Raw genomic sequence first — 22,427 nt, 5'->3', positions numbered from 1 at the left:
AAGGATTCTGGACACTGTAGTCCGCCCCCTCACAGAGCTCCAATCTCCAGCAAGGCTCAAGGAACCCTAGAACTGTTTCAATAATACATGCATTAAAGACGAACGAACTGGGGGGCGGGGCGCAAATAACCGATATGGGCTACGATTTCTAAACACATTTACTTGCCAGCAAGCTCACTGCGACCCAATGAAACTTCTGCGTAAAGGTGCAACAACAACAACCCCCCCTTAACTATAACCCCTTATGCAAGGTACCAGCCACTCCCCCTACAGGAGGAGCCAAGGGACCCACAGCAGATCCAGCCCAGCCCACTGTCGTAAGTCGCGGGGAAGCGGCGGACTTGGGGGGCCGTAAAGCGACAGGGGAGGAAATCCACGTGGGAAACGGAGCAGGAAGTTCGACAACATGGGGAAGAGGAAAGCTGGCCGGCAGCAGCAGCTGATCAGCAGCTTGAGTAAGAAGCAGAAGAAGCACCTCAAGGATTTCGGGGAGGAGCACCCCTTCTATGATCGGTGAGCGGGGCTTGTTTGAATAGCGTCGAAGGTGAAAGCTGAAGGATCTGTTTGCTGAAGAGGCTTCTTGTCCGCAACGATTTCTCTACAGTAGCCTTCCTTGTGTTGTGTTGTCGGACTACGTACGACTCCCATCGTCCCTGGTAACTGGCTGTGCTGGCCAAGGGTGATGGGAGTTGGAGTCCAACAACGTCTGGAGAGCCACAATTTCCCCATCTCTCAACATAGATTGATTTGCTAAGGCTCCGAGGATTTTGGCTGTCCTAAATTCCCTTCTCCCCACTCCTGCAGCCTTTTCAGTGATCAATAGCTGACTATATTTCTTCATTTTCATTTTTCAATGGCCTTTGCCTCCTTTCTTCCTGTGTCTCCATCTCTGACAACTGACAGAGAACAGAACGTTTTTAGTTATTTGTCCCAGAATGCAGAGGATGTCGCCTCCCCAGTCAGAGGCAGTCCAGTCGGCATCCATCTGTATCTGGAGGCAGTGAAGGAATGCACCTATGGGACTGACAGCAAACTGTTGGAAGGTTACAGAGCCTGCTGTGGCTGTAGAGACGATACTGGAGAGAGAAGTTTTGTTGCAGTTGGGACAGATGAAGGTGTCCGGTTGTGCTGCTGCAGGTGCACCATTGCATTTCTTCTCTCTGGGAACCGCAGGAGGGGAGTGCTATTGTGAGCAGATACCACCACTTCCTGGCTTCCCATAGGCATCTGGTTGTGATCAAGGCCCTGTTGCTCATAGTGTGCACATTTATCCCACACTCAACCTCTGTTCACTGTTTTTGCATGGTTCCGTAGTGCTTCAAAACCCCGCAAACACCTCAGTTTGACAGGAGTGAGCACTGGGGCAAAAGAGTCTAACTCTTTTAGACTGCCGTTCTATGCACACTTACCAGGGAGGGGCTAAGCCCCATAGAGCCCAGTGGGGTTTCAGGTGCCTACCTGGCTAAACATGCTTATTAAAAGCTATTGCCTGTACCCAGTATAACTATCTCTGGGCTCTTCCTCTCCTTTCCAATTACTGTATTCAATGCCAAATTCTCCATAATGTATTAGGTGATACAGCAGCAATAATAATCTGGGACTGGTGATTTTTTTCCTTCAGCCATTTGGGGCACAGGAAGGACAGTTCACTTGGGGTGATCACAGCTTTCTGTAAAGATTTCTCTCTTTCTAAAGGTGCAGTTCAGCTTTGAGCCAGCAGTGATCTCTTTCCAGCTCCCAGGTGGTGTCCACACAGGTGTGCAAAGGCTGCACACAGTAGAGTGGGGCAAGCATTAAGGAACTCTTAAAACATTATTCTCTTTTGGAAATCTCTTGTTGTTCCGGTTCCAATCAGGACATTATAAGTTGTGATGAGCAACTATGCTCAGTAATGCTCACGTCTTCTTGTGCTAAACTCTCCAAATATTAAAAGCTACATGCCACGCTTCCGGGTTCAGCGCCAGCGACGATCGGCGGGGTCTCGTCTCGTCTCCGAGACGGCCCGTCCCTGCTAGGAGTGGGGAGGGCAGCGAGAGCGACGCTGCGCCCCTTAGAACCTCGGGAAGGGCGTCCCGGGGGCAATTTGCTCGGCACAGCCCAAATCCGGACTCCCCAACTCTTCGGCTAGCTCTAATAAGAGCTCCGGAGCGAGGAGGGTAGAAGTCGCGGGGGCCATTTTGAGCGGCAACGTTATTCTAGCAGGGAGAAGCTTCAAGCCGAAGGCGGAGAGCGCTGGATTCTTCCGAAAATAAAACGATTGGAAAAGATTGTAAGTAACCTCACGATTTGGATTATAAAACAATTTGGATCTGGGAGAGAGGGGAGAAAAGAGGAAGCCACCCCCCCCCACGGCAACAAAAGAGACAGTAAATAGAAACCCGAAGCCATAAACAGAAGATTTGCAATTCAAAGGATCCCTCAAAGGCATCAAAGAGAATCTCCCCTTTGATGCAGGGTGAGAAGGGGAGAGAGACTGTGGTTTATGACTGCCCTGCAACAAGAGGTAAAGACTGAGAAAAATCTTTCTTTTCCTCGGGAGCCGGCAGCCCAGGCAACCCAGTGAGTTGATCAGGATTTATGAGTCAATTTTTATTTCATTTTGTATTTCTGGACTTTGTGGAATTTCTTTTCTGGTTTAAATGTTTGTGAAATGTGAGTTCGAACTTTATTGTTAATAAGACTTGAAGAATGCAGCCAGCTTGTTAAAATGGAGTCGAGAAAATAAACTGTGATCATATTCCACCCCACGTGACAAGTTTTGACCTTGGCAGGATTGAATTATGTCAACAAAAAAGTGTTCCCCTGAGTTCCAGCGGTCTGTTTTGACCTTAATGTGGGAAACAAGAATAGAGCTATGTCAAGAGGAGACACGACGGCAAGAGTTACAGAAAAAATTTCAGATGGTGATGGCAGAATATGATTTTTTAGGAGATGAAGCTTTTGACACTGAAAAAGATGAATGTGAGAATGACAATGATGATGATTGTGATTTGGAAGGAAAAGATGAAGATGAGGACTGTGATGATTCAACACAAAATGAAGCACACCACGAAAAAAATGATGACTTTACTCTACAAAAAGTTGGATGGAGTGCCCCGCTTTTGAGGGGGGCACGATTGGTATTATTGGAACTCCAGAACGCCCACAGGGAAGAAGGAAAAAATATGCAGAGAAGAGAAGAAATTCAGGGGCCCTGTATGGTGGCCTGGATGGCAAAAGACTGTAAACAGGGGGTGGGGTGAAGGGAAAGTGATGTTGTGATTACATGGATGGATTAACAGGTTTATAACTGGTCTGCTGATTATGGAATTTGCTGGATTGGGGGGGTGGAGCCGGTAATCGGGAATGTAAGGTTAAATTGAGAATAGTTATAGTTTTAAAAGTGAATGGATTTTGGAAAATGTGAAAATATGGAGGCTTATAGAGGGAGAAAAAATTAGGCACGGGAAGATAAAATGGGAGTTTGATTTTTCAGTGATTTGAAGTTGTATAAGATACAAAGGTGTATTTCTATAAAGTAAGAAACTGTTGCAGATGATAAAAAAGGGATGAAAACCGGGGAAGGGGGGGGAGGGGAAGCCCACAAAATATGGTTTTACAATCATGAATGTAAGAAAAATTTTTCTGTTTTGTATTGTTTTTTTCTCTTTTTTTGCCCTTTCTTTTTTTTCTTTTTTCCTATTTCTATTTTTCTCTTTTTTTTTTTGGTATGACAATAGATGGTTGGATGGATGGCCTCCTGCGTACTGCCCTGGTTTGCTGGAGCTCCCTGGTGGCAGGGGGGGGCTTTGGGGTCAGGGGAGGGGGAGGAGGACAGAAATCCAAGCATAAAATGGAACATCTCTGACTGTTCACATACATGGGATACTTCTGTGGCAGGGGAGGACCCATGTGGGTGGGTAGGAAGGAGGTGGAAAAGGTGTTTATGTATGTACCGTTTTTTTTGTTTTTTTTGTATTCTGTAAAATTAATAAAAAGTATGTTTCGAGTGCAAAAAAAAAAAGCTACATGCCATTTTGGTTATTTTTAATTTGTTTCTTCAATCTATGTATCAGTCGCCAAAGATAAATTAAATTCAAATGGTTTCCTTTTAGGGTTTCTGGGAAAGAAAAACCAACTCAAATCTGTGAACTGGTAAGAGTGACCCTACCTTTTTAAAAACATGCCTCTTTTTATATGGATAAATTAATGGGAAATGCTAATGCATGAAAATTGGTTAAATGTATTAACACAGTTAGTTCAAATTCTATAGCACATCCATCCTAACTGCCTTTACTATTTCCATCCCTGGTTGCATTGTAACTCGTTAGCTCATTTGGTTAGAGTGTGGTGCTAATAATGCCAATGTTGCAGGTTCGATCTCTGTATAGGACAGCTGCATATTTCTGTATTGCAGGGGTTTGGGATAGATGATCCTCAGGGTCCCTTCCAGCTCCACAATTCTATAATTTTATGTGTCTGCTTTAGCACCTGGTATTTTACCCAGAATTTAGGCTTCAGCATATATTGTTGGACTCCACTCACATTATCCTCAGCCAATGCTCAGTGGCTGAGCATGGTAGGGATTGTAATCCAACAACATTTGAAAGGCCACAGGTTCCCCCATTCTTGTCCTAGCACTTCTGACTTCAGAGGAAAGCTTGCAAATCTGAGAATCTGAAAAAGCTGGGGAAGGTTTGTGGAAGCTTGCAGTAATAACAGAGTAGGACTTCAGCAGTCCCATCCTCTAACTCCAGCTCATTCTCTGTCCCTGCCCCAACCCATCCCGCTTGCACAACACATTTCTGCTGTTGCAAATGGGAATTCCTTTCCCTCCTTCCTGCAGCTCCCCACAAGCCCCAAACATCTGCTCCAATTAGTTGAGGGATACTCTAGAGCAGATGGGGGTGCAGGGGAAGAAGAGAAGTACCATCATGGCCCCTGGTGTGCCGCTGGATCTCACCCATAATTTGGATTTCTTAATACAAAACTTGAAATATTTATTAGCAGTTTTAGTTCCATGATGGGGCTTGAATCCCGATTGGAAGGGATGCAAGTGGTCCGCACCAGTCTTCTCCAACCTGTTACTTTCCAGATGTTTCAGGCTACAGCTGAACACAGCCAGGAGTTGCCCATCTTGAGGGCACCATGTTGTAGAAGGACAGTCTACATGCATGAGATCTTAGGTTCAATCACTGGCATTACCAGTTAAGAAGGAAACCCCTCAGCCTGTGAACTGTGGAGGGTTGCTGACATATAAAAGCTGGATTTGGATAGAATAATATAGAAGGTAATACTAGGCTCAGCATTCAGTGATCAGAATCTGTATCAGTATGTTTGTATTGTATGTCCTGGGTTATTTTTTTCCATTTCTAGACAGAAACCTCTGAGCAGTCAAGCTCAGAAAGTGACACAGAGAATGATTCTGAAGAAGCCTCAGTCTATCACAAGTTACTGGCCACCTTAAAAACTGCTCCGTATTCGGACAGTGAGGATGATGAAGATGAATCAGAAGGAGGAAGCAACAAAGGTGATGCAGAAGTGGGCAGTGATGAGGACGAAGAAGGTGAGGGAGAAATGGAGGACGAAGACAATGACAGCAATGCGGCTCACCCCCCAGAATCAGGTAATCCAGTGATCTCAAATTCTGTGGACCACAGCTCTCGTATGAATACAACCTACTGCACTACTCTTCTTCTTTTTGATCTGGCATAGATCAAGAAGCACCACTCCAGAAAAACAGCCAAGAGGAACCTGGAGATCCAGAGGCTTCTAGCGACCTAAAACATGAAGCTACCGAAGAATTCACAGATGTGCAGCACGAATCTGAGTTTAGTCTGGAAACCAATTTCATAGAAGAAGAGTGTGGTGATCCTTCTGCAGATGGGAAAGAAAACAGTGGTTCTGCAGATATTGCAAAAGGTAAAATGCATGGTCTTTATATTAAATGCTTGTTGGGCGAGGGAGAGTACCTACATACAAGCTTCTTGACATCTCAAAGGACTGCCTTCACCTCTTTGAACCAGTCTGAGTCCTATGGTTGAATTTCGAGGCCCTGTTCATTGGCATGCCACTAAGGCCAGTTAAACTGCCAGACACTAGAAACGGGTCCTTTTCAGTGGTGGCCCCTGCCTAATGGAACTCCCAAGGAATGTGTGATTAGCCTCATCTGCACCTGTTTCCAATGGCTTTTAATTACTGTAAGAGGATTTTTTATTATGCTTCTTACTGTTTTTTTAGAGTCTTGTTTCGATTGCTTATTGAAATTTTGTTCATTTTTATGCTTTTATGTTTTAAAAGGTTTATTAATCCTGGTTACTGTTGGCTGGATTCTTGATATTTTATATGTAATATATATTATTGTATTGTATTATATCATTGGAACTGTGATGGTCTTGGTCAGGCTTCCTCAACCTCGGCCCTCCATATGTTTTTGGCCTACAACTCCCAAGCTAGCAGGACCAGTGGTCAGGGATGATGGGAATTGTAGTCTCAAAACATTTGGAGGGCCGAGGTTGAGGAAGCCTGGTCTTGGTTATAGGTTCATTATGCTGCTGCCTAGGGGAGGACATCATTCCTTAAGGTAGCCTAAGAACCTTGAGAAATTGATTTAAAGCAGATCTGAGCAGCTGATGAGCCACAGAACCCGTTGCCTTCCACCTGAGGTCAGATGAACCTCTTCGTGTTGCCTGATTAAAACTACACAAAGGAGAGATTTTCATTGCATCCAGCAAACCAAACCTAGCAAGCTGCATTTAACTTAAGAGGTCATCAGTTGTGCAGATCAGACTTGAACACTAATAGCTAATTTGTTTTTTATTGTAAGTTCAGTTCTCTGGTGGTGGAAAAAATCTTTTGCTAAATGTGGGTCTTCCGTTCCTTCCAAAGCCTGCTTGGGTTTGCCAAACCTCTTGAGAATGGGTAATCCTTTTTTGGGGAATGACAAAGCTTATGTGTATGCTCATTGTAGAACAGAGGTGGACTGCACTGACTGAGGCATATGGGAACTGGAGTCCTACCACATTGGGGTGAGGCAGAAGTTCCCCTTTAGCCATGCTGTGGTTTTCTGTACTGTAGAATTGCCTTGTCATGCAAGATTCTTTTATGATTACCTCCTCCTCCTCTTTTACTGTTAGATGCAGCATTTGAGGTCTCTGACAGACCTCAAATTCATAATTCAGCGATAACAATTTCCTCCTTCTGATCAGTCTTCTTTTAAAAATGCGTAGAGCAGAGTCTAGTTTTCATAACATTGTTTTTATCTCTCCACACAGATCCATTTAAGTGTCATGTCGATGAAGAACTGGAAGAAAAACAAATAGAGAAAATTCTTGCATGCTCAAAATCTACCTACCAAGTCAAGGTAATAACGTGCATTTATTTCATAATTCACTGTGCCTGATTTCTATTCTTTATTTGGCTCAAAACTTGCTAACTCATCTCTGAATGGGTTGTGCTCATCCTCTGTAAAACAAGAGAAATAGGGTATTTTACAGTGTATCTGAGACTATTAGCAGGAGTTGTGTTTAACCTTATGTTGTGTTTGTTTCTACTTTCTAGTGGCCAGCACTGGGTCAGTTAGTTTTCTCTTCAAAATTGGAGAAGTTTGGAATGGTTAAGGCAGACAAAGAAGTTGATTTGAAACGGCTTCATCTTCGCAAGCCTTTAGGATCTGCTTGGCCTAAAGTCAACAGCCCATTCCTTTCCAAGCAGGTGAAATCAAAAGATCAACCATTTACTCCGCTGCAGAAAGAGCTTTTCTGCATCATGAATTCATACAAGGACTTGTTCTACCCAGAGAGGACTGCTTTAAGCAATGGGGAAGAAGTCCGTCAAGTCTACTGCCTGCATGCCCTGAACCACGTCTTGAAGGCAAATGCCCAAGTGCTTGGAAATAATGCCAAGCGAAGGGACCAAAAACCCGGGACTGACGATGATAGCTTCAGAGATCAAGGACTCACAAGACCAAAGGTGAAAGGATTTCCTTAATTTGTCAGCATTGCATGGAAAACAGGCCTTGGTGTATGTGATATTCCCTAAACAGAGCTGCCATTGTACAGTAAAGGTGTCCCTTCAAATCAGCCTATGAATCCCTGACCAGTGGGGGAATTATTAAATCTCTTACAACTTGGAAACTGTAAGGTGCCCATGCTTGGCCAACTGTCCATGAGTCCATAACCATCATGCAATCAGACTTCAATTGATTCCGCCCAACAAGGTTGCTTCCCCCAGTATTTGCTTCTCTTGTATATAAAACGATGGATCAATTTTCTTTTTGGATTTGAGTAGAAAATGTTATTGGAATCTCCAGGATCTATTCCTTAGGGGATGTTTAAATCTTATAACACTGGGTATGACTTTTTTGTTTTGTTTTGTTAGATCTTCATTTTAATGCTCAAATGCCAGGGACAGGGAGTTTGATAATGAATGACAAACATTGTTCAGTATATCCCATGGAGAATGCTCCTTATTTCAGTATACCAGAAGTTATCTAGAACTCTCTCATTCATATACAGTCGTACCTCAGGTTATGAACACCTTGGGTTACGAACTTCGCAATCCCGGAAGTATTTTCGCTGCCGCGCACATGGTTTGCACATGCACAAAGCGTGAAAATTGCGGAAATTGTGCTTTGTGCATGTGCAAAATGGCGCTTCGGGTTACGACCATTTCGGGTTACGAACTGCATCCCGGAACGGATCGTGTTCGTAACCCGAGGTACCACTGTATATGGACCCAGGTATTTACTGAACTGCCTTCTCCAGCAGCAGTCTGCCTGCTCACTGAGATTATAATCTGAGACCATTATCCAATCCAACACACCACTGGCCTGGGTGTCAAATGAGGAGAAAACGCCAACCTTTGGAATGCCATCCACAGGGAGACCCATCTAATGCCCTTATTACTGTGATTTAGGCACCAGGTATTTTTTCCCTACTGTTTTCCCAGCCTTCTTAGAACAGTATGTTTTAACACTTATAACTTTGAGCAGCTCCGATTTTCACTGGCCTGTGTGAACAGACAATTGCTGTTTTAGTTTGTTGTACTGGTTATTCTTATTACAGTATTTTTTCCCTATCTTTTTACTTTGTTAGCTGCCCTGGGTACAAAAATAAATTTATGTTGTAAGTTTGGTAGGATATAAATTCTGCAAATCAATACATATTTTAAAGAGTGTTCAGTCAGCTAAAGCTAGATGAGGGGCACATAATTTTTTTAATGGATAGCCCCAAATACCTACAATATAGCATCTCACTCTCTGTGTGTCTTCTTATGAAAAAAAACATTTCTTGCTCAAAATAGATTTGCTTCTGCATTTCCCTGCATAGGTGTTGATAGTGGTGCCCTTCCGGGAATCTGCTTTACGTGTGGTGCAGATTTTCATCAGCCTCCTTGAATCAACAAGTCAAAAGAAAATTGATGTTAGTAACAAAAAGCGGTTCAAGGGGGAGTTTGGCTCAGATCCAGAAGAGAAACCGCCCAATCTGAAACGGCCAGAAGATTATGAAGCTGTCTTTGCAGGGAACATTGATGACCACTTCAGGCTAGGTACTGACATTTTAAGATCAGTCCTTTTTTGTTCTGAAAAACAGTTCAAAGCATTAAGCATGTTTTACAAGTTTCATGTTGTTGTTTTTGAATGCCCAGTGGAAGCCCACCAAATACACAAAATAGTATTTGATTTTTTGCGTTGATTTTTTTTCTTGGTAAAGCCAACACTGTCTTGTTTTCAAATATAATTCTCCCTCTTACCATTTAGACTCATTAGGGCTGCTTCATTTATAGGAAAACAATGAAGAGTCACTTGGCACCAAATTTATTATGACATTTTGTGGAGCACAGTCCATTTCATCAGATGCAGGAATTGCAGGCATGGTTTGGTGTCTGGTGCTGCAAACAGTGATTTCAGAAGAAAAAGATAGCACAAAGTGCTAACCCCACTACGTTGTGCATCTTATTTGCTTTAGAGCTCTCTGTTTTCAATCTTCCACAAACCATACACACTCACACACACCTGCAATATTTTTACCAGTTACCAGTGATGTGGGTTTGCTGGGAAAACAATTCCAGTGCCCAAAAATTATTTAAATGTGGTTTAGCATGTTTGCTTTCTGATTAGTTAGTATGCAGTAATAATATTTTACAAAGCATGAAGTGTCAATTTTATACACTGAATAACTCTCTCTAATTTTTCCGCAGTTGTCAAAATTATTTGGATGGAACAATTTCCTTAGTGGGGGGGGGGATAGTCAAGTGCAATTCGTGCAGCTTAGATGTTTCATTCCAAGCCTTACAGATACTATTGAAATACTTGAAAATATTTAAGACATAATGACGGCACCAAAAACTGTTAGCATGCTAATTTCAGCATGCCAAGAGAGCTGTACAATTATATTGTATGTGCGTGCATGCATCTATGCTTTTTTAGGAATGGTACTCTGAAAAACGTACATTGCAACCTTTAAACTTTCCCAGTTTCACTAATAGCGTATTTGTTCATCTTGTTACTACGTAATTTTGAGAAACAATGCATTTTCAGAAATGGACACTCTTTTTCCATGGAAAATTCCATTGCGTTGCAAACAGTTTGCATGGAAAATTTGATTGCGGAACCATTTTTTTAAAACAACAACAAAGGGCACAAGCTTGGCCCTGCTTGTAACAATGAGACAAATGTGCAAGCTGGACCACATTGTGCGCGTTGGATGTGATTCAAAACAATTGGTGCTTCAAAATTATGGATGAAGCGGCTGCTACTTAATTGTCTTTCATGCTCTCCTTCCTCTGCTTGAGACATTGCTGCCAAGCAGAGGAGACAGTACTGGCTGAGATGGGCCAGTGGTCTCATTTGGCTATAACTCAGCTTAGTGGATGACCTTATATCCTGCTCCTTTTTGTTTCTTTTCAACTGCTCTGATCTCCCCTGTCTCTCTATGGCAAGATTGACTTAAGGTAACAAAAGATGGTAGGGAGATGGAGGCTAATTTGCAGTCTCACTGAGCATCAACACTGGGAGCTGCACTGGATATATAACTCCAGCAGCTACGGGCCCAACCATATTGTGCAGGGTTGAAAAGTAGATGCCCTAGGGTATTTCCTCGCCACCACCTAGTGCTGCCTAGTGACTGCATCACTTGTCCTTCCTCCTCAAAAGTGAGGAAGAGGTAGACGTGGACTAATTTGGAGTGCGCACAAAAATCCTTTGCACAGTTATGGGAAGACATGCTCACTCTGGGGCAGAAGCAGTATGCGGCTGTGTCTTGTACTGCTTTTGGTCCAGTTGTGCCCTGGACCAAAGTTGGACTGTGCTCCTGTGTTTCAGGAGTCAAAATCTTAGACACAGAGAGTGTGTCCCCCTCTTCTCAATCAGCTGGTTGTTGCTCTGTGCAAAACAGGAAATATGTCCTGGTTTTCTGTGGCAGTGCTGTGTTCTTTGGAATACCCTTGAGATCATCTTCTGAGGTCCTCCTTTGTGTGTCTCCTCCGTGAGAGGTGTGGAGGATGGCAACAGGAGAGCAGGGCCTTCTCTGCAGTGGCTCCCTGTCTGTGGAGTGCTCTCCCCAAGGAAGTTTGCCTGGCGCCATCATTATACACCTTTAGGCACCAGACAAAAACATTCCTTTTTAACCAATAATAATAATAATAATAATAATAATAATAATAAATAATTTATTATTTATACCCTACCCATCTGGCTGGGTTTCCCCAGCCACTCTGGGCGGCTTCCAACAGAAATATTAAAATACACTAATTTCTTAAAGCTTCCCTAAACAGGGCCGCCTTCAGATGTCCTCTAAAAGTCTGGTGGTTATTTTTCTTTTTGACATCTGGTGGGAGGGCGTTCCACAGAGCGGGTGCCACTACTGAGAAGGCCCTCTGTCTGGTTCCCTGTAACTTGGTTTCTCGCAGCAAGGGAACTGCCAGAAGGCCCTCGGCACTGGACCTCAGTGTCCGGGCAGAGCGATGGAGGTGGAGACGCTCCTTCAGGTATACTGGACCAAGCCTTGGGTTGATCTGATTGACATCCTATGCCCTTTTAAAATGAGACCCCTGGGTATTGGGAGGTATATAAATTCTATAAATAAATAAATAATTATTAATAATTAGTGCCATGCCTTCTCCTTACAAACTGCAAAGTGTCGGAGAAGCTTCCAGATGATAAAAGAGCTATCTGAGGATGGAACAGACTGCCTTGTGTGGATGTGGTGGACTTTTATTTTGCTGGAGGTGTTTAAACAGAAGCTGGGCAGCCATTTATGAGGCGTGCACCCGGCATTGCAGATTCTGCATCACTGAGCAACACATTGGACTAGGTTAATTCCCAGGTCCCTTCTAACTTCTATATGCTTTTGTATGGAGCATGCAGCCTGCTAATCTGCCACCAACATATGCACACCCCAGCTGCAATGGTGTGCAATAAACATTGTGGATGCCAAAGTGTGGAAGCTGCTATAATCATTGTGGAGGCATAGGTGGAGGCAGCCCTAATTCTGGAGTTGTTGAACCCTTAACGAGCCCTGGACCGTGATGAAACTAGAGAACCGAGATCGAATCTGATTGCAGTTTTGTAACCTGCTTTGTTGCCCTTGAGGGGACTGGAGAAAGCAGAAATCCAGTAAATAATCTAGACGATGTGTTCGTCTGCAAAATGGTGGTTGTGTAGCTAGAATGCCTGTGGCTTCCAGCTGAGCTCTGCTGCGCACTCCCCAGGTGAAGCGAGCCCAAATGTTGGTTAAACAGAAAACGTCAAGACTCTTCCAGAAATTGCAATTTCATGCTGGTTTATCGGTGCATTATGCAGAGTCTTTGTGCGGTGGCTTGATGTCTAGGATTCTTGCTTTGAGAAGGCTGCTTTAAAACTTAATGTTACTTGAAGGTATTGTCTCATGAAAGATATTGGTTAATAATGCAGCCAAGAGATGCAAGTAGTGCCTCCTTACTGCCGCTGATGGTGTTCGTTTTGATTAAGTCCGGTTGCCAAATGGTTCCCTTCAGGATTTCCCTCCCCTGTACAAATTACTGTACCTACTTACTAGGCATGCTGAAAGAAGCTGAGAAGTTCTCTTCACCATAGTGGCAAGCATGGCTTGCGTTGATTTTTGCGATACTGGTTGCTGCATTAAGTGTCGCTTATTGTTGACCCTGTAGGTGCGTTTGGAAGCAGCTGATCCCATTCAAACAAGGGAATCGGAGGAAGGTCTACTATTCAGTTCATGTCGTTGGTTCCATGTATTTGGACCCACCAGTGGGCTTTACAATATGGTGGTGGTTGCATGGAGATGGGTTGTGCCTCCATTTAGGATGGGGAACATTTTTGACTCCATGGCCAGGTCTTTATCAGGATCTGCCTCACAGACTTAATTTGACGAGTGGGCAGGGTTGCCAACCTGTCAAAATGCCTTTCACTCTGATCTTAAAAGCGAAATGGGAGAGGAGCCTTTGTGAGTTACCCTCATCCTTTCCTTTCGAGTCTCTAGTCTCGGGCTGATCTCGTTCTGCTGCCTAGGCTGTGCATTTCTTGCTGGGTACAAGATCATGCAACCAGTGCAGGATTAAACCCTGCCCTACTGCCTGCCTGTCAGCTGGTGTCACCGGTGATGTCAGCTGATGGGTGGATGGTCGTAGGTTTGGGGAAGTCGGCCTGGCAGGCCAAGATATGCTCATGGCCTGGATGTTCCCCATCTCTGACTTAGGGCCTATCCCAAGGGCAGCATTCCTTCATGGGTAACCCTAGCTAGCAATGCATAGGACCAGAGATAAAATTGGGCAGTGACACATGTAATGTGAGCTGCATCCACTTGGAGGTTTCTGTGCACACTTGCATGCTCACACAACTCACCCGTACATACACAGCCATTATGATCAGGTGCAATGGTTGTGATGGTTCAGAGCGAAAGGAACAGTTATACACAACCGTTCTGGGATTCTGTGAAAGAATGACGGTTGAAATAATGACTGACTGGTGACTGGCTTGATTGTCTGTGTTTTTTTGGCAGGTGTTTCTGTTCTTCAAAAGAGCATACGACTCTATGCGCCTTTTTACTCCTCCGATATTATCATTGCATCTCCCCTTGGCCTGAGGACTGTTATTGGAGCTGAGGGGGAGAACAAGAGAGACTATGATTTCCTCTCGTCCATAGAAATTCTTATCATCGATGAGGCCGACATCTACCTAATGCAGAACTGGGAGCATGTTTTGGTAATGCATCTCCTTTACCCCTTCTTACTCTTTTCCCTCGCGTATCATGCCTCACGAACAGGGTTGACAAGATAGGTAATGCAGTAAACAGCCAGCGGATTTTAACACTGAGAAACGTGGGTGTTTAATTTGAACTCATGGGATGGAGACATGTGTTCTGGGTTTCTGAGTGCGGATGCATTCTTAAAATTTAGCAAATCCAATTCTCCTTCTGGACTGCCTTCAACAGGCAAGGCTTCCCTCTAGAAGTAGCACATGGCTTAGAAATTCTCCTGGCAAGGCTTCCACAAGTAGCGATGGCCACCAACTTTAAAAATAGGATTAGTCATATCTGTGGAGGATAAGGCTATTCTCTGCTTCCACTGCCAGAGGCATTAGGCCCTGAGTACCAGTTTCTGGGAATTTCAGGTTGGTAGAGTTCAGCTGTACTGATGTCTGTGAGAAGCCTGCCAGCAGGGCATCTAGTTGACCACTGTGATAACAGGATGCTGGACTCAATGGACCACTGGCCTGATCCAGCAGGATCTTCTGATATCATGCTAGAAAACAGTGGGAAGTTCTTTCTAAGGGCACATCAATTGCAAAGACATGGGAACTATGAAAAGCAGCCTAAGCAGCTCCTGTGATCTCTTCTTGTACCATATTATTTCCTGCGGGCCAGTTGAGAACATTAGAGCCAACTAAAAGATTTCGTTTCGTATGGTTTCTAACACTGGATGGTTCAAACAACACTTAGAGCAAACCAGGTGTCGAATGACCCTCGTTTCACATGCTGCGTGATCCTTGACAGTCTCTTGGATGCTGCAGAACGATTTTCCAGAAATGAGTTTTGAGAGGCAACAAAAGCCTCCTAGCAACAACAGCCAAAGAGCTGTTAGGAACATAAGGAAGCTGCCAAATACTGAGTCGGACCTTTGGTCTGTCTAGCTCAGTATTGTCTAGGCGCCAGACGAGAATGTTTCTCTATAACCAGGCCTTTGGCTGATTAAACAATCTATGGCCTTTAAAATGTGCTCATGGGAGGGGGGGGGTATTGATTTGTTTGTGTTGTTACGTATTTTGTCTTCTCATGTTGTATTTTTATGTTGTGAACTGCCCTGTGGTCTTTGGATTAAGGGCAGTATACAAACAATTCTGTACTGGCTGACAGCGACTCTCCCACGTTTTCAGACAGGTGACTTTCCTCTCCCTGGAGATGCCAGGGATTGAACCTACGGCCTTCCATATTCCAACTGGTGCTCTACCAGTGAGCCAAATCCCTTGCTCAGATTCAGCCAAGAAAGGAGTTTAATAGTTCAGATTTCCATTCACGTGGCTCACTTTAGTATAATGCATGAACTTTTTAGGGTTCTCTTTCCTTGATTTTCCTCTTCCTGCAAATTGATCCAGATTGACGGACATACTTCTTTTCTTTTTAAAAATCTGCTCACAGCACCTGATGAACCACATTAACCTGTTGCCTTTGGAGTCTCATGGGGTGGATTTCTCACGGGTGCGAATGTTCAGTCTGAACAACTGGTCCAAGTATTATCGGCAGACGCTGCTGTTCAGCTCCCTCCAGGATCCACAGATCAACTCCATCTTCAATAAGCACTGCTTCAATTACAGGGGGCAGGTTAGTGTTCACATGTGTCTATAGCCCTTGTATAGAAGTGAAGAAGGCTTATTGGCCTTCCAACATGACCTTGCAGCAAAATGGCGATGGTGTGTGGGTGTGGGTGTGCTTATGGACTTGCAGATAATAAATCTTCCCATTCCTATTGTGTTTTAATGTCTCCAGCCAAGCTGATCTCAAGTTATTGCTGCCTCCAGTTATTACATTTGTCTCCTGCTACCAAGCTGATATTGAAGCATGTTTGTTAAAATATCCCCACCCCCATTGTCCCGTTAAAGATATAAACCCTGACAGGCATCCTCCTCAACAGTAATGTCCTATTTCTAACTTCCTTGCATCAACCCGAATCTTCTTTGTTCATGTAAAATAGGGGTTGACAACTAGTATCCCTGGGGCCAAGCGCAACCCTATAATGAGTACCGTCTGTCTCTCTTCCTCCCTTAAATGGTAATTTAGAGGTACAAAGGTACAAAGATAAAGCATATTGTGCAAGAGACTTCCCTCTAAAAGGAAGTGTTTCTTTGGCACTGGATTCATGACAGGAAGAAGGAAGTGTCTCCTTTCCCCACAATTCTTGATTTACTTGTCAAATTCACCACTCTCCTTGACGAGTTGATGACCACTAGTTTAGAGGGTTTTTGAAAAAAAAGGATTAAGCAAGTTTGTGGAGGATAGACAAATGGCTTTATTAAGTACCGCTAACCTTGGCAGCTGAATGAAGACTCCTTATTCGCAGACAATTTACCAGTTGCTAAAGCTAAATAATGAAGGTAGCTGTCATCGCCCATTCCCTACTTGTTTCTAAGAGCATCCAGCTGTCCGTTGCTGTTGAGAACAGGATTCTAAAGTAGACAAGGGGGATGTATAACAAAGCAGTTCCAGTTTGTCCCCCTCCTTGATAGGATGTTCCATTCTGTGTCCCCCCCCCCCGGTGTAGTTTTCCATTTTTCCACCCCAAGAGCCAGCCAGTCTTCTGGGTCCGTGAAGCACGCTCAGTCCTCATTAGGCTGTCTCTTACTCCCCTTAGCAAGGAAAATCTTGTTTATACACTTGCAAACCTTGGGCAGAGGGAGCGTTTGGGTTACATAAGCCATTGGCACTCATGCCTGAGTACTGGAAATAGAGGGAATGAAGAACTGAACTGTTCCAAGCCGGCAAGCCAGCTCTTACCCTTTCCATGAGAGTTGATCTCAGGTGTAACCTGTCTGGTCTAACATTGCCTTCATTTGCCTGTTGTGTTTGCTTCTCGCAGGTAGCGGTAAGGAACGTACCTCTGAAGGGCTCTATCAGCCACGTTGTAGTACAGCTTCCTCATGTTTTTCGCAAGCTGGAAGCTGAAAATTCCGTTTCTGTAATAGATGCCAGGTAATGTGGTTGTTTCAGCTGTGCACTTCTGGCATCAGGTTCAGATTTGGTGCTCAGTAGAGTGTAGCATTGTGGAGAGAGAGAGAGAGAGAGAGAGAGAGAGAGAGAGAGAGAGAGAGAGAGAGAGAGAGAGAGAGAGAGAGAGAGAGAGAGAGAGAGTGCAAGCAGGCAGGCAGTGGGCGGGGGAATAAATTTTAAAAAACCAAGGAAACCAACACAGCCTGCTGAATGGCAACATTATGCACACCAGATTCTTCTGCTCTACCTCCTGCGGTGCTATAGAAACCTCAATCCTATATACTAATAGCAAACTCCTTCTCCAAGCACTGATCTTTATGCAGGCAAAACGGCACCATCTGCAGACAAGGGGGGGGTGTCAGCAGGGAACCCCAAGCCTTGTCAAAGCGCAGTGAATCTTTAGCCAGGGGGCAGGAGGGAAGCCTAGTGGGCAGGCCCCAGAAACAGCACAATGAGGACTTGGCACACTCCGTAGGCAAAGATTGCTACCTACCAGGGCTGTGGGGAGGGAATAGAGAACCAGAGGATGGAACCCTGGGAGATGGCAACCCTGAACAAGTCCACTCTGCCCTGAAGCACTCTGTTGCCGGTCCCAATTATTTCCATGGGGATTAGACACTTGCCTTGTGGAGGACTCCTTGTGGTTAAGTGCTCTGCTTTGCAGCGGCAACGGCCCTCCCCAGTCTGATGCCCTCCAAGTGTTTTGGACTGAATCTCCCATCACTTGAGCAACGTAATCACTGCCATCGTGGAAATTCTCCATGCTCCCACCAAAGCTCACCAATAAAGATTGAGAGCCAAGTGCCCACTCAGTCTCCAAAATATCGTGGGATGACCTTTGGCCCATCACCATCTCTCAGCCTAACCAACCTCACAGAGATGTTGTGTAGATATAATAATAATAATAATAATAATAACAACAACAACAAATTTATTAATTATACCCCGCCCATCTAGCCGGGTTCCCCCAGCCACTCTGGGTGGCTTCCAACAAAATATTAAAATACAGAAATCCATCAAATGTTAAAAGCTTCCCTAAACAGGGCTGCCTTGAGATGCCTTCTAAAGGTCTGGTAATTATTCTCTTTGACCTCTGGTGGGTGGGCGTTCCACAGGGTGGGTGCCACTACCGAGAAGGCCCTCTGCCTGGTTCCCTGTAACTTGGCTTCTCGTAGCGAGGGAACCGCCAGAAGGCCCTCGGCGCTGGACCTCAGTGTCCGGGCAGAACGATGGGGGTGGAGACGCTCCTTCAGGTATACTGGACCGAGGCCGTTTAGGGCTTTAAAGGTCAGCACCAACACTTTGAATTGTGCTCGGAAACATACTGGGAGCCAATGTAGGTCTTTCAGGACCGGTGTTATGTGGTCTCGGCGGCCACTCCCAGTCACCAGTCTAGCTGCCACATTCTGGATTAGTTGTAGTTTCCGGGTCACCTTCAAAGGTAGCCCCACGTAGAGCGCATTACAGTAGTCCAAGCGAGAGATAACTAGAGCATGCACCACTCTGGCGAGACAGTCCGCAGGCAGGTAGGGTCTCAGCCTGCGTACCAGATGGCACAGAGTTGACCTGTGCCTCCATGGACAGCTGTGAGTCCAAAATGACTCCCAGGCTGCGCACCTGGTCCTTCAGGGGCACAGCTACCCCATTCAGGACCAGGGAGTCCTCCACACCTGCCCGCCTCCTGTCCCCCACAAACAGTAATTCTGTCTTGTCAGCATTCAATCTCAATCTGTTAGCCGCCATCCATCCTCCAACCGCCTCCAGGCACTCACATAGGGCCTTCACCGCCTTCACTGGTTCTGATAAATGGTACAGGGAAAACCATATATGTCACCTTGCAGTCCTTGAAGGAAAAGTGGGATATGAGTAATTGTAAAAATACAGAGACTCCACACAATGTGAGATACAGATATTGCTCTGCCTGCAGTGTTTTTCTATGAAGACACTAGTGATCTGTGTATAAATCATTTTATATGCATTTACGATGTTTATAATAAGAATTTTTATTGTTTTCGCTAGAGAATACAATCAAGAATAAGATAGCCTGTGGTGCATGTAAAAATAGTCATAAAGACACATTTGTGCATATCAGTTAAGGGGGAGACAATCCTTTTGTATTAAGCAGCATTAATAAAACCTCTCCCAGGTGAGAGGGGGGTGACATCTTTTCCTTATTCTGCTTATGTAGGAAATAAATTGGAACTAGGCTCCCTCAAAATGGTCCCTTTTGCAGTGTGTTGATTAAGACGTGTATTTACAACGTTAAGAGAGTGTTTGTATGTGATATATATTCTACATTTGCATTAAGTGAGATGCTGGGATTTTTTTTTATTTTTGGAGCAGAATAACGTGCTTATGTTTTCTTAATCAGGTTTCATTTTTTCATTGAGAGAGTGTTGCCCGAGTATCGCGATGCCGTCATGTCACATACACTCATCTACGTCCCGTCATATTTTGATTATGTGCGCCTACGGAACTACTTCAAGAAGGAGGAGTTGAGTTTTGTGCACATGTGTGAATATACCAGTAAATCTGGCATTTCCAGAGCGAGGCAATTCTTCCTAAAGGGAGCGAAGCAATTTCTGATTTTCACGGAGCGTTTCCACTTTTATAAAAGGTAGGCTGGGGTGGTTGCTAAATTCCAAGTCCTTAATAGAAGAGGGTGTATGAGGTTGTACTTGCTCCCCCCAAAAATGAATAATGTGTCATAATTAGCCTAAAAATGTGGAATTTTTCACACCGCACTAGAAGATTTCTTAAATGTGTATTATTTTCATCACCTATGCAGCACCATCAATGCAGATCCTGCTCTACAGATCATAAATATAGGCTAAAAGATTATACACTTCTGGTTTGATTTCTGAATGTGCTAATAACTGATGTTTCTTGGGCTCATATTTCTCCTATAGAAAGGTAAAGTGTCTCTCGAAAATCATTGCCAGCTGATCTTAATGTGATGCTGTGTATACTTCCTTTTGAACCAGAGCTGTATAACAAGGAAGGGCCATAGCTCACTGGTATAAAATGTGCTTTGAGTGCAAGTCTCAGGTTTAAACCCTGACAGCTCCAGATTTGGCTGGTAGGGACCTATGTCTGAAATCCCTGAGAGCTGCTGTTAGACTAGGGGTAGTCAACCTTTTTATACCAACCGCCCACTAATGCATCTTTATTGATGGTAAAATTTCCCTACCGCCCACCGGTGCTCGATGGAAGGAAGATTCAGCTTGTGCCATAGAACGCCCCTACCGCCCACCTAGAATCCTGAAACGCCCACTAGTGGGCGGTAGGGACCAGGTTGGCAACCCCTTGTGTAGACAGTGCTGTGCTAGATGGACCAAAGGTCTGACTTGGTATGAGGAAGTTTCCCTTGTTCCAGAAGTCTGAATTAAGTGGTAAGAACAAAGGTGGATAGAGACAAGAAGAGAAGGGACCTAGGGGGTGTTACTTTACTGGTCCACTAGAGGAGTGATTTTTGAATAGGAATCCGCAGGGCTTCCTTATAAAAATGATGCCACCTTTGTGATCTTTGGGGCACCAACTGAAGCCCTTTTGATTCACTCAGACCTTTTAAATTTTGAAGGCTGGGCCTCTCAGCATTTATATCTGTCTTTTAATTGGGGGGGGGGGTACAGTGAGGTTTGCTTTTGTTTGCATTTATGTAGATATCAGTTTGATAGTTTGTTTTGCGTTGCATTGTTTTTTTACTTATTCACTGAAAGTCGACCAGATAACTTTATGATACAGGGCGTCCAACAAATGCCAAACATAAAGAAATAAGGTGGGGAGGGAGGAGGTTCAACAAATAGCTGCAGGAAGGTTTCAGGCATTAGAGACCCTGTTTTTTGCTGGCTAGCAGTCTACAGAATATTCTACCTCTCTGCATTGTAACTTTTAATTCTGCTTCACTGCAGGGGGGTGGAGGAGTTCAGGAAGTCCCATTTCCCTTGTTGAAATCCCAGGGGTCCGTTAAATTAAAAAGGGGCTGTATTCTGTTTCATCTATAAATGGTTAAAGTTTCAAAAAGGAATTGCCCGGTTGCATATTAATCATTTTGTGCCCCCCTGTTTGTTTGCTTTATTCAGGTACTCAATTAGAGGCATCCAGAACCTTATTTTTTACGAACTGCCCACCTACCCCCATTTCTATAGTGAGGTCTGCAATATGATGAAGCTGGCAGGCAGTGAGGAAGAAGCCACCTTGACCTGCACAGTGCTTTACTCAAAATACGATGCTCAGAAGGTGGCTGCGGTGGTGGGTGTCGACCGGGCGGCCCAAATGCTCCAGTCTTCCAAAAATGTGCACCTTTTTGTCACTGGAGAAACAGAGTGAAATAAGTGGTGGACTGAGATTTCGAATGGACTCCTTGACCTGCTCAGCCTATTATTTGGGGCTTGTGCTTCTTCCAGAACAAATGTTAGAAAAAGAAAGGCCGCATCCACCCCATGTATTTAAAATGTGGTTATATTCTTTCTTTGGCACATAAGCAGTCATGGCTCCCCCCACCTCCATATAACCTGGGAACTGTAGTTAAGGGTGCTGAGAGTTGTTCCCCCCACATTTGCTTTTAACTGGTTTGAATACACTGGTCTAATACAATACAGCTACAATAGGGATCGGCAGCTAGCAGGCCCTGGCTCCAGTCCATCCCTCTAGGAAGCACCCTTTAGCCCTACAATTGCCAGAGGGTACCAGCTGTTCTTAGGGTCTGGTCCATCATTCTCCACCTGTTTCTTGAAGTAACCTTCAGTAAAGCCAGATGCTGACCAGAACAATACAGTGTCTAGAAAAACACAGCCAGCCAGTCACTCACCCTTTGGATAACTATAAACATCAAACATGTGAGAGATGTCTTGTTAAAAAAAAATTATGGTCTGTTTGTGTTTTGTCATTGCATTTATTAAAAAAAGTTGTCAAACTTTTTAAAAATCTTTGTATAGTGATTGTGTCCTTTAAATGTCAAAATAGGCCTGCAGAGCTGTGGTTCACTAGTCTCTGCCATTGCATTGCTGTCTATTTTAGTTTTAAGCTGATTAACTGTGTCTAATTCCTCTAGTGCAGGAACTAAACACCAATAAAGAGGCAATTCCATTTCAATCCCGGAATTAGCCAGCATTGATATAGGAATGTTCCTTTAAAAAGAGAGAGAGAGAGAGAGAGAGAGTTTATTTTTGCATTGTCAGGTTTACAAACAACGAAGGAAACAATTAAAATATAATCAGTAAATCCCCTTTGACTTCCCTTCTCCCCTTT

The 22,427-nt window shown here is 44.2% G+C and overlaps 1 protein-coding gene across 2 annotated transcripts; it reads left to right on the top strand.

Annotated features, from left to right (window-relative positions):
* The first annotated feature begins 100 nt into the window (after positions 1-100).
* Positions 101-22,107, top strand: UTP25 (UTP25 small subunit processome component). 2 transcript variants are annotated; one of them, XM_088666726.1, is made up of 13 exons: positions 323-513; positions 4,095-4,134; positions 4,487-4,558; positions 5,356-5,605; positions 5,695-5,901; positions 7,254-7,342; positions 7,540-7,950; positions 9,309-9,528; positions 13,977-14,179; positions 15,612-15,794; positions 17,047-17,159; positions 19,549-19,794; positions 21,260-22,107. In XM_088666726.1, the coding sequence occupies exons 1-13, from the start codon at positions 407-409 to the stop codon at positions 21,504-21,506; spliced, it is 2,388 nt and encodes a 795-aa protein (XP_088522852.1). In that variant the 5' UTR covers positions 323-406; the 3' UTR covers positions 21,507-22,107. The 2 variants fall into 2 exon arrangements, with proteins under 2 accessions (XP_060129015.1, XP_088522852.1); XM_060273032.2 differs by lacking the exon at positions 4,487-4,558 and having other exon boundaries at positions 101-513; positions 21,260-22,103.
* Positions 22,108-22,427: the final 320 nt, after the last annotated feature.

Source organism: Zootoca vivipara, chromosome 3, assembly GCF_965207765.1.
Source record: "Zootoca vivipara chromosome 3, rZooViv2.hap1.1, whole genome shotgun sequence".
Classification (NCBI taxonomy): Eukaryota; Metazoa; Chordata; class Lepidosauria; order Squamata; family Lacertidae; genus Zootoca; species Zootoca vivipara.
This window is presented reverse-complemented; position numbering and strand designations above follow the sequence as displayed.